A 12375-nucleotide genomic window follows, 5' to 3' on the forward strand; every position below is an offset into this window, starting at 1 on the left:
TGGTTAGATTTGAAATAAAATGATATAATAAATGTAATTTATTTATCATGTGATTGATATATAATTCTATAAAAACAGTCAATTACATAATAAATATATCACATTTATTTTATAATTGATTTAAGTCGATCAAATTGAATTGATGATGCGTTGAGAAAATCCACCCTAGATTCCAAAATCTTGCCAACAGGTAAAAATAAAATAAAGTAAAACAAAACAAGTGGAGGAATCTAAGCTGGCAGGAAGGCAGCAGGCAGCGCAAATCAAGATGGCGGGTAATTCCCATTATTTATTTAATTATCAGTGCATGTTCTTTAATTTATTTAAATAATGAAGATTAAAGGAAGAGCTTTTTTGAATTTTATTGTTCTCCATCATTTCTCCCAAAGTTGAAGAAGAAAAGTCCGCACCTTTTTGATTCAATTTTTACTCCCTTGAGAATTTTGTTGACTCATTTTCTCCGCGAAGTCCAAGACAGCTTTCAACGCTCGATTCACACTACTGTGTATTGGAAAGGGTTGCGTTGTTTATTTATTTGTTTTTGTTCCTTTTTGGTGGGTTTTGGCGCAGTAATGGGGGAGGATAATGGGGTTGGAACGGCGCAGCAAGGTGTTGAGGAAGATGAGATTAGTATCCATGCTCATTATGATCAGGTTATTCTCTTCACTTGTGTGTGTGTATGTGTATGTGTGTGTTTTTGTGTTTCTCTGTACAGCTGAGGGGTATATGGGTTTCTTGGTTGCTCTAAATTTTCGTTTTCGGGTGGGGGTAAGATGTCTGGAGATGGTTTCAGAGAATTTTCTTTTTCTAGTTTGCTTGGTTTTGATGGATATGGGGGTTGGCAGAATCCATGTACTCGTGAGTTGTTGGAAAGATCGGAGAAATGCTTAGCGTTTTGGTATAGAGGTTTTGGTGTCAAAGAATTGGGGAATACTTCCTTCAGATATGAGTTCTAGATTCGTGTTTCCCAAATTTTTGTGGGTTGGTGGAGTGGGGTGGGGCTAAGGGGGAGCTTTTAAGTGTTTATTCTCTCTTAGTTAGGCCAAAAAATCGTTGGTAGATATCTACGATGTTGGAAAAGAGTGAAGTAGCTGTTTAAAAAGAGTTGTAAATCTTGCGAAGAAGGTAATAATAAGTGCTATAGGCAAATTTAAGAGGTGTGTAGTTGATTTAGTTTCATAATATTGTTTTGCGTTTACTTCCGGTAGCTCAGTTAAGATCAGAGAAAAAAAAAAAAAAAGGGTGGGAAGGTTCACTAGTTATCTGAAGCTGAAGGAAATAAATTTGTAGGAAAAGGGGCATGTCCGAGACTAGATAATTAAGGTCTAACCGCTGAATCATGCATATTTGCATGTTTGATATTCATATTATGAATAGCTGAACTGGGAGGAAGTAAAAGTCGGGGAACCACAGCTTCCTCTACATTGCACATATCATCCTTTCTATCTTTATTTTTGAGATGGTATTAACATAAATCTAGGGATGATTTCTGGCCTTTTTCCTTTTACTTATTAAGCACTAGAGGAACTTAATTTTTTCTTTCAAAAAGTGGGATGCCAATTATTATACGTATGCTCTCTCAATTCAGTTCCGATCAGTTTGTATGAATTGTAGAATGCTACTACTTAATTTAGTACGAAGTTGAAGATTTCTGCTTGCAGTTTCTATTTTGGTTACGGCATCCTGGACTAGGTTATCTAGAACTGCAGCGTTATTCAAAATAATTAGCCTGAAGGCCAGCATGTTCTTTAGGGAGTCACTAGGTTATCTTACTGCAGCGTTATTGGTTTGATGCTTTTCCATGTTACAATATTATTTAGAAAAGTATAGATATGACTAAAACATTGTTAATGCAAACAGAAGTATGAAAGAGAAGAAGCCACCTTAATGCAGCCGAGACGTCCAAACCTGTCATCTCTGGAAATACCCGTGCGGTCTCTGGAGAGTGCATTGTCTGATTTCACAAGGATAGATATTCCGAGCCCCTCTTCTGCTAGAGCAGGATTGCCCCCCAAACCAAATTCCGCAAAATTCAAATCATCGGTTAAAAACTTGCTTCCGCAGAAGAGCGTTAGGGGTAAAAACCTATCTCAGGAAGGTGAAAAAACAGTTCTTATTATCCCAGATACACCACTTTCAGACAAGCCCTCTACCTCAAGATCATTTTCTTTAAACAAAATTTTGTTCTCCACATCGACAAAGACGGCGCAGTCATTACCTGCGACACCAATGGGAAATGCTTGTTCTAAGACCTTACAGGAAAATCATGTAGATCGCCAATCTAAAACACCAGTAAGTTTGTTTCAAGTACTTACAACTAACATAAACATAGCGTGCATTTGTCCTCCCTTCAGACCTTTCTAACTGAACTTTGTTTCTTTACAGAAACCTGAGGTTAAACAACATATGACACGCTCATTTTCAGTTCCAGTTAATGTTAAAACCAGAAGTTTGAGGCGGACAGATTCATCTGGAGGTTTGATACGAGTTATATCAGCAAACCATCGCCTTACAACTGTGGAAAATGCCTCCCAGGAAATATCTCCTGAAACAGAATCTGGTATACATTTGCATCCATGCATGTCATGCTTGTAGGACACCAAATAATATTTTTGAGCAGTGATCCTAACTTGCACATGCTACATGCCATAACCAGAGGGCTCGCTACTAGTAAATTTGACCTTCACTACGTGCTTATTTAAGGAGCCATTACACATTTCATTTTAACAACTCAGAACATATATCTTGAATAGAGGAACACCAGAAGTGGCGGGGCAAACAAAACCTATTTGCCTGTCACTTGTTCTATGCAAATTCTTTATCAAATTAGTTTAGTTTGTTAATTCATTATATACTTTACCTATCTACAACCATAGATGATGCTGGCGAAGACATTCCAGAAGAAGAAGCTGTTTGCAGAATCTGTCTAGTTGAGCTCGGAGAAGGTGGTGAAACACTGAAGATGGAGTGCAGCTGCAAAGGAGAGCTTGCACTTGCCCACAAGGAGTGTGCAGTGAAGTGGTTTAGCATCAAAGGTAACAAGACCTGTGATGTCTGTAAGCAGGATGTCCAAAACCTTCCAGTTACATTACTGAAATTACAAAATCCTCCTAATGTAATACGAAGACCATCTGCTGCACCACAGCAAAGGGAAGTGGCTCGTTACAGGCAAGTGAATCCTAGATGTTCATGTATGTTTGGTTTCTGTTTATATTGATCTTAAATTTTATTATTAACTTGGTGCTCTGATGATATTGTGAACTCAAATGTCTGATCATATTTCCTATATTAATCTGATGGGTGACTACGATCATGTCTGATCTTCATTTCTTTTAGATTACTGTGGACCTGAATTAAGTTTTGTGCTATCGGTTCGAAGTTTCATTTAATGTTTTAATTATGGTCTGATTAATAATTTATTTTAAGCCAATGCTTTTATTAATATTCTCAGACTTGATGTCTAGAATCTAATTTTTGCACATGTGTATGTGGTCCATAGGTTTGTGGTTGTTTCTTGCTTTTGGGAGCCTTTTGACACATTAATTACATTATGGAGGAAAATCCTAGCATGAAGCTAATGAAACTTCCGAATCAAACACTTTCAGTCTCCATACATAGAAGTAGAACTCACATGAATATTTTCAAGATGCCTTTGATGTTTATTCAGTGGATTTTTTGGTTTGTGATGATGGTAAAGGAGAGGAATAAAGGTATGCAATTTTGGTTTATATAAGAGACGAAGGAAATCGCCAGCTTGTAAGCATGTTATTTGGGTGACTGGTGACACATGGGTCTCCCACCTTTCCTTGAGCAAATTTCCTATAATTTCCCCTCCTTCCATCCAAAGGCATTGTTGGTATGCTGTAATTCATATTACTAACCTCTTTATTCCCGGATGTTCCCAGCTAAAGCTAGACTTAAACTAGTACTAAAATCACCAAAAGATATGTTGCGGAATGGCAAGTTTCGAAACCTGAATCGATTCTAATGAATTTGTCCAGCAGGACCATTCCTAATGATAAGATGATGAATTGAGCACAGAACAAAAATTGCTGCACAAAATTCATGGGTGGTTGTGGTTCATAATAGGAGAGTGTATGGGACGAGAAAGACATGACGAGAGGAAGAGAGGTAGGTAAGCTTTGGCGCACAAAAGTCTTTAAAATTCTATGCAAGTGTATTGCTTTTATCGGGAGAAGATAGGACTTATCATTGTTCATATCAATGCTTTCAAACTTGAGCAAGTCAAGTTGGATTAGAGAATTTTGTGGACACCCCTTTGGATACTCAGAGAATGCTCACTTGTTTCCCTCACCCTAAAGTGGTCACAGCTATCCACTCAGATCTAACATTGAACAAGAGGAGCATGAAGGAACGAAAGTTTAAAAATGAGGAAGACAATCAAGAATAAGGCCATGTAATGGTTCAAGAATCTTGAAATTGTGGAGGTGAATTGTCTTAGTGGATTCCGCTTTCTGCCTTGTGGAGAATACTACAAGGAGACAACAACAGTGGATATAAATAGGAAAATTTTGATACATGTTTCTACTTTGAAAGACACCCATCTAGTTCTGAAACATAATCGGGAAGGAGTAGCAACGCCCAGGGTAACCTCCCCATAGAAACACTGGGAGCAAGGTCTTCTTTCTTGATTAGATTCCGAATGAATCAAACCCATTTATATCACCATTTACTTTTTCAATCTCTTTGTTCCCAGTTTGTTAAAAGTTAAATACTCCTTTGAATTAGTTCTGCAAGCACTTCACACTTGGTATAGGGCATGCTTAGTGACAGAAGCCTTATACCTTAAGCATTTTATGGCCCAATGCTAGTCAGTTTGGTGCCATTTTACCTATGCCAATGTAATCTTTCAGTCAGATATGCCCTTCCACATCCATATCAGTCTGGGATAATGCTATGCTGAACAAAGTTTTGTAGTATTCTCTAGATATACAACACCTTCTGCAGCCATTTGCCTGTACCTTCTACTGGAAGTATAATATTGGGATGTCAGTATTCTTGTAAGAATTAGTTATCATATGAGTTTTAGCAATCCAAATATATCCTGGGCATTCAAAGTAGGAATTATAAATATGCCGTCTTCTTTGAGTTTTGTGAAATCTAGAAGCTCTTTCTTCAATCCCAGCTGTGTTGACATGGATAAATAGTTCATATGCATATACTTTCTCTAGGATTCTTTTGCCAATGCTCTTGTGATGTGTGGTTTATATAAAGGCTGGACAGAGTAACATAGTGAAACATGACTGCTAGCTCATTAATTTGATCGCTAGAAAACTCGTCTTTTTTCTTTGCTGGGAGAGTTGCTCGGGGTTGCGATGTGGTTTGCCACATTTAGAAAGACTGAGTAGTTTAATTCCGGATTGTTATTTGAATCTCTATCCATTGCTGGACTTCTAATTTTATTACTTTAATTCTTAATAGGGTCTGGCATGATGTTCCTGTTCTTGTCATGGTCAGCATGCTTGCATATTTCTGCTTTCTGGAGCAGCTCCTGGTAGTCCTTTCTTACCTTCGTTTATATTACACATGTTATAACTGTGATTATTGACATATTACCAAACATCTTCTTTCTTGTTTTAGTGCATAATCTTTTTGAACCTTCAACCTCCTTCCACCATTGCCTGTTTTGCCTGTATGTGTCGCAGTCTTGACTCATCTAATAGGTGATGTTCGGGATCTTCATGAGTTTCATGAGAATTTATAACAGCACTCAGGCTGTAAAATATCAATTTGTTCTCAATCCATAGAATCTTCAAGTCTATTAGATGCATTAAAGTTGTTCTCTGTATCCAATAACAGCACCTCTGTAACATGTGGTCTGTAGTGTTGTCTGAGTATAGACCAAAATGCTTGGCCTGCTTTAAAGATCAACTAGAAGAGCACACTGTCACTTATGTGCTCCCCACAAATTAATACGCAAGAAGTCAATGTACATACAGAACTACCAACAATTGAGATTGCTTGCTGTCATTGAAGAACAAAAAATCAAAGATAAAGTTCCTATGATCTTAAATATAAACTATATTGATGGGAGTATTCCATGTTAGCATAATGTTCTGCACCTCCTCTCTTCCTTTCAACTTTGCTTACTCTATTCATTTCTTCATAAGATTATTCCTATCCAGAAAATTCTCCTTTTAGCAGCTTCTTTCTTTTTCCAAAGATCTATCCAGAAACATCATACTCCCTTCCTCCCAAAACAAATGCTTCGTTTGCTTCAGTTTGAAGTCTAATTGTTTGTCTGTTAACTACATTACAATATATTCTTTTACCTTTTTGGTTTTTTACCAAAATTTGAACCCTTAATATTTGTCACATTGTTTAATCACATCAATTACTTTTTAAGTAAAATAACTAACTATTCATGTTTGTTTCATAAAAATAGTCAAACCCACTTGCAAATAACAGCAAGCAGGCACTTATTTTGGGTTTAGGTTGTTTTTTGTGCCCATGCATGTAAAGTAGCTAAGAGTCTAGGACTTCCATTTTGGGTCATCAGTATAGATAGATAATTTTTACCGTGCCATGGTAGATGCATGTCACCTGTCATAAGTGAACTCAAATTTTATGTTGCCCCTTATTGTTCATAATGATCTCAGGTGTCTGACATGGGACCTCGAGCACTTGCCATCTCTTTGCCGTTTTCTTGTGTTTTAGGTCTCCTTTCATCCATGATAGCATCCACTATGGGTAAGATCAATTGGCTTCTATCCATCACGAATATTATCCAGGACTTTTCAGTCCTTGACGAATTTCCAGTTGTCTATGGAATTCTTTCTCGTATATTTTACTCTTTAAAAGATTAACGTTGAGAGAAGAACTTGAGAGGGTTTTCTGATGATTGGCAGTGAGCAAGAGCTACATTTGGGCTTATGCTTCTTTCCAGTTTGCGATAGTGATCCTATTTGCTCACATATTTTACGCTGTGGTAAGTGATGCTTCCTCTTCTTTCTCTTTCTTCGACTTTCCCTCTCTCTCTCTCTCTCGGGCTGATTTTGATGATAACTGTGCCATGCACGCTCTCTCTCTCTCTGTGGCACTTTTGATTATAACTGTGTTATGCACTTGTAAAACTTTTGCAGCTCAACGTAAATGCTATTCTGTCGGTGCTTCTTTCCTCATTCACTGGGTTTGGAATCGCAATAAGCACAAATTCACTTCTTGTTGAGTACCTAAGATGGAGGGCGAGTCGTTATCCACAGTCTTTACCACAGCAAATAAGCAGTGGCATAGATCCGAGTCGACACGAGCATAGGCAGCACCAACACCGGCAACGCCATCAGTACCATCACCAGCATCGGCCCCAAAACAGCAATCATAATCACCGAGGACTACAAACTCCACCAACACAGAATACATCTGCAGGGTCGGCCGAAAACACTGGGCAGCAGGAAAACATGCATCAGAATGTGTGAAACTCAATCATTAACAAATCAACCACCTGAAGGAGCTTTCTTGGTAATACATAATTTACATTCTTGCCCACCCCCGGTAACTAATTTGTTAGCTCTACCCGTTATGAAAGTGGATTGGTTGAATAGTGATTATCAACAATGTCTTATGTGATTCTTTAATCAGGAAGGATATAAATGTAATTTTGCTCTCTGGATATTATGTAACTACTGTACTGTATTCACATAGCTGAACAAGTTTCAGAAAGTTGTAATTTTTGCTCCCCTTTCTAATTATTTTAGTGAAATATAAAAATTTAAGGCATAACTAATTAGTTATGTTGTATGATGCTAAATTACAATTCTGTTCTGATTAATGACTATTTATCTGATGGATTTCTTTTTTTTATCTGAATGAGGTAATATAACCAAAAAAATCAGATAAAAGGGAATTAATCTTGTCCTCTTCAAGAAAATATCCACCAATCGAAGCATTTGGGAGTGTTTGCGAAAAAAAAGTTCTTTTAAAGAAGTGGTTTTGTTAAAAAAGTTGGAAGTTGTACTAAGAAATGGATAGTGTTTGCAAAAAAATTAAAATGCAGACATACAAAATTGGATGGCTTTTCTAAAAAAATCACTTTTAAAAAAAATTTAATTAATTAAAAATCTTTTTATCTCTACGTATTAAAATTTGTTTTATATTTGCACTTGTTGTTTGTCTAGAATAATTACTAACAAAAAATAAAAAAGTTATTTCATTTTATATTTATTTTTTAAAAATAAGTAATAAAAATATTTAATGTGATAATGTTTCCACTGAGTAATATATGACTGTTGATTCATACACAACTAAACTTGTATGATTGAAAACAAAATATTTTATCAATTAATAATAACCATTTAATTTATATTTTCTAATGATATAGAAAAAAAGATAATATAGCAAATAAGATATAAAAATTCTAAGATATGAAATATGTGAAATTGTAAATTTAATTATTGTTAAATTATTTAAATTAATTGACAATTTCAATATCACTTTTAAATTTAATTATTGTTAAACTATTTAAATTGATTGAAAATTATATTAAATATGTAATTTTAAAAATATATTAAAAACAATAAGGTTGAATTATAACTGTTATAATAAGAATAAAATAGTAAAAATTAAAATTAAATTTATTTAAAAAAATCAAAATAACTAGAAGCACGAGCACCCCCAAGGTGCTTTTAGCATTTGACCTAAAAGCATCTTTCACAGCAATTTCAAAAATAAAAGCCAACACCCCAAACAATGAAAAGTAATTTTTTGAATGCAGAAGTTGAAAAAACACTTTTTCAAAGTACACTAAAGCACCCTCTTAAAATATTTTTTTCTACATACCTCCCAACTTTCCAAATTCTTATTGTCCCCCAGATAAGTAAGAAAATATCTTTCCAAGTAGAGCCTTAATATGGAGGAAATTTACGTGAACTTAAAAAATCCTACCCTTGTATCAACTTTACGAGTAGACTGCCAAAGTGGTATAGCCAATGTAGTTTGTTTTCACCGGAAATGCACAAATAATTCTAACAAGAACGTCAGCAACTACAACCTCACTTTTATCTACTTAAACACTTAAGAGTTTCCCATAAAAATTCACATAGTAAAAACATAGAACTAATCCTTCCAAGGAAATACAACAATGACATCAAAATTTCAAAACCCGAGGAAGAGAGGATCAAGGGTGAGGACCATTCTATGTTTCCAGAGCTATGATTGTGCTCATTCCTGAGATCATACTATCTGCAAAAGGAAATTCCTTGGGCACATGCAGCTTTGAACCCTAAATCATCTTATGATACTTCTAGAATTTGGTTTTGTCAATGCTTCGACGAGCCTGTACATCCATCTATCTAGCATTCCTGTCATATAAAAGAGCAATATATCACAAAATAAATTAGTATTTGGTTTTGTAAACACCTAACTGAAGCACCATAATAGTCGATACTCCAGGTTCCTATAGCTAATGTTGTTTGATACTTCTCTGCAGCTAACCATTTTGTATCTTGTATGTAACATCATTCTACTACTCAATATCTCATCTTTATCTGGTAATGATATAGTAAAAGAAAAATTCAAAAGTGGTTGTGTTTTTTCCCCAGTTGACAAGCCCAAGCATCTTAGGCAGGTCGTGCCTCCCACAGGTGCCATAATTTGGCAGCCTCACCGCAGAGGTAAAATGAGATGGATCCCATTGGTTTAAGCAAGTTACTGAGACACGATTATATGCCAATAGAAGTCTTCCATTTTTAAAATCCTCGTATTACCACTCTATCTAGATCATTGTTGCAGTAAATACATAAACTCATGCTGTCAAGACAATCAGGGACATAGGTAAAACAAACCTGTTAATGCAAATGTACCCCCAAGTACGGCACAAAGGCGTGTAATGAAGTGGAGAAAACTACGACGTTCTTCCCTAATGGTCACTGTAATTGGTGACAAATCATACAAAAAGTATACAGCTGCATAAAAAATGCAATGATAACCCCTCAGCACAATATTGGAAGAAAAGAAAAAGTGGAAAGTTTAAAAACACTAGTCTCCGAATTGATCAAGACTTACCAGGCCATGCCCTATCAAACTCACTAATTGGAGAAAAGTACTCAGTGACAGAGAATTGATTTGTAGGTAGAACTTCTTTCGAGATATACTTGTATTCCGTCGGAACAATCTACATCATACAAATGCAAGAATCTCAAAAGGCAGACTGTAAAGAAATTTGAAGTTAGGAGCATATATTATAAACCTACAACACAAGAAGTCTGATATATCCACCACCCTCTCAAGGCAAAACGCAGCAGACAGTGGGCAGGGACGATTTATTTTGTAAGTGAGAAAGTTCATTCTAAGTTAAGTAAGTCAGCATGAGGAAACCATCACCCTACATTTAGTGGAGGTGACCTTCTGCAGTCACATAGTTCAGACCATCAAAGATGATCTTCCACCTACACTCTGAATAGGGAGTATGACTTTGTCATTGCATGTCTGCATCTTGAATGCTTGAAGGATGTTTACAACAATAAGTTATTTTGTCAACAGTATCACATAGGTCATGTAAATTACTGTGTGTAGAAGTGGGCATAAATAGAAAGATGCCCCCTGTTGCAAATGAGACTGAAGTTGATCATGTGCTTGAACTAAGGAGATGAGTAGGTGGACTTAAGCAGCCTATAAGATTCTCACAACAAAATATTGAGCTCAGTAGATGGTTGGTTCTTTGTCATATAGAATGTTATTATGCGTCTGAGGTCATAATGTTATTATTTCTTCAAATGTATTCATCCATCAAAATTAAGCATCTTATGAAAGATCATACAAGTAGAGCATGAGGTAAGTTTTCACACTTCTACCAAAGATGGGCCAGAACTCGAACCTTTATGTAATACTTGAATGTTCCACTTGCTCCACGCAAAATCCGGACTGTGTCATCAAGTGGGTTATGTATCCCAGGATATTTGGGCCCAAATGACAAATCATGAATTATATGACTCACATTGACATGAGAAGAACCCTCAAATATCTGCAGAAGAGAAAATGGTCCAATAACATATATGTCAACCTTAAGAAACTAGGAAGTTTGAAATGTTTGTTTTAAAAATTAATATAAAAATGCCAATCCCTACTGACAAGAAGATTCAAAGTAGATTTACAGTTCTGCATAAACCACCACCAAATCTGCTCAACATATATGTGGAATATATATATATATATATATATTTATACTAGAAACAAAAGACAAACATTTGCGATAATATTTATCTCATACAAATTTCAAAACTACTTTCCTCTGGAAAATCTAAACCGCAAGTTCTCAGCTCTAAGCAACCATAAAAGCACCTTAAAAGATTTCATCTCAACTTTATTCATGTTGAAAATCTAGAAGTACATATTGGAAGGAGGAACCCTTAGATGCCCATTTTTTAAAAAATTAATTAAAAGTTATAATTTCTAATAAAAGCAGATGGAATATAGAATGTTCAGTAAGACAGCTGACCATTTGAGCAACAAAAATGTTCAAGCCATGAACTGAGATATGAAAATTCCCGGCAACCCTTTGCACATCTAAAACCCCATACACCTGCAACAAAAAAGGAAATAAATCAAGGATTAAAGAGCTTAAACAAGCAGATGTTGTACATTGAAGTCGTTCCCGCTTTGTTGTACTAAGTTGTGAAATTAATAAAGTAGGGGCTCGCCCTCTGCCATGTATCACAGACACAGTCGGTTCTGCTAAAAATAGAAACATAATAAGTCAGCGGCTTGAAGTGCAAAAATATATACCCGACAACCTTCACCATTAGCTAATGCATGCTTCACATTCTTGATCATATTTTCAGCTCCTTCATCAAGAGTGTGGAGTTTAATTTTATGATCAGACTCCTCATGGTGATCTTTGTCGTCACCTGATCATGGCATTCATAAGAATTTAGTTACAAACAATTATCATTTCCAATTACCAATTTCAGAAGATAAGAAATAGTATTTGAAAGTGACAGTGTTCTATACCATGTAATTAAGTGCTAGTCAAATTCAATTCTTTCCAGTCAAATTATCTTAATCTGATTGGTCATGAGTCATGACAGAAACCTCTCAGCACCGGATGCTAAACTTTTTTTTCTTTGGATGATGACATCATAAATAATATCAACCCGAACTTATCCCTTACTTAAACATCCGACCTAGACAAGATAGACCTTCTGCGGTACTCCAGTTCCGACAAGATTCATTAAATAAGATTCTTTTTAACTCGAGGGGGTGTGTGTGTGTGTGTCACGTCACAAAAAGGAACATACCCCACACACTTCAGAATAAAAAAAAAGTTTTCTACCGTGACACCTCACTTCTTCTGTGTTCAAAATGGAAGTAAAACATGTTCTACCGTGACACACACACAACCCTCCCCCCCCCCCCCCCCCC

The 12375-nt window shown here is 35.9% G+C and overlaps 2 protein-coding genes across 3 annotated transcripts in view; one reads left to right on the forward strand and one right to left on the reverse strand.

Moving 5' to 3' along the window:
* LOC105159050 lies at positions 354-7737 on the forward strand. Its single transcript, XM_020692870.1, has 8 exons — positions 354-653; positions 1861-2292; positions 2386-2560; positions 2877-3168; positions 5443-5515; positions 6621-6711; positions 6870-6949; positions 7104-7737. Exons 1-8 carry the CDS (start codon positions 573-575, stop codon positions 7434-7436), a joined length of 1557 nt encoding a protein of 518 aa, XP_020548529.1. The 5' UTR covers positions 354-572; the 3' UTR covers positions 7437-7737.
* LOC105159051 (endoplasmic reticulum-Golgi intermediate compartment protein 3) overlaps positions 8883-12375 on the reverse strand; it is a 6983-nt gene continuing 3490 nt past the window's right edge. For both annotated transcript variants that reach the window (XM_011075985.2, XM_011075984.2), the window contains 6 exons: positions 11740-11861; positions 11453-11536; positions 10832-10978; positions 10021-10129; positions 9801-9920; positions 8883-9317 (listed from right to left, as the gene is read on the reverse strand). In XM_011075985.2, the coding sequence (XP_011074287.1) occupies positions 9244-9317; positions 9801-9920; positions 10021-10129; positions 10832-10978; positions 11453-11536; positions 11740-11861 (656 nt within the window). In that variant the 3' untranslated portion in view covers positions 8883-9243. The remainder of the gene's footprint in view (positions 9318-9800; positions 9921-10020; positions 10130-10831; positions 10979-11452; positions 11537-11739; positions 11862-12375) is intronic.

Source organism: Sesamum indicum, linkage group LG3 (assembly GCF_000512975.1).
Source record: "Sesamum indicum cultivar Zhongzhi No. 13 linkage group LG3, S_indicum_v1.0, whole genome shotgun sequence".
NCBI classification, from domain to species: domain Eukaryota; kingdom Viridiplantae; phylum Streptophyta; class Magnoliopsida; order Lamiales; family Pedaliaceae; genus Sesamum; species Sesamum indicum.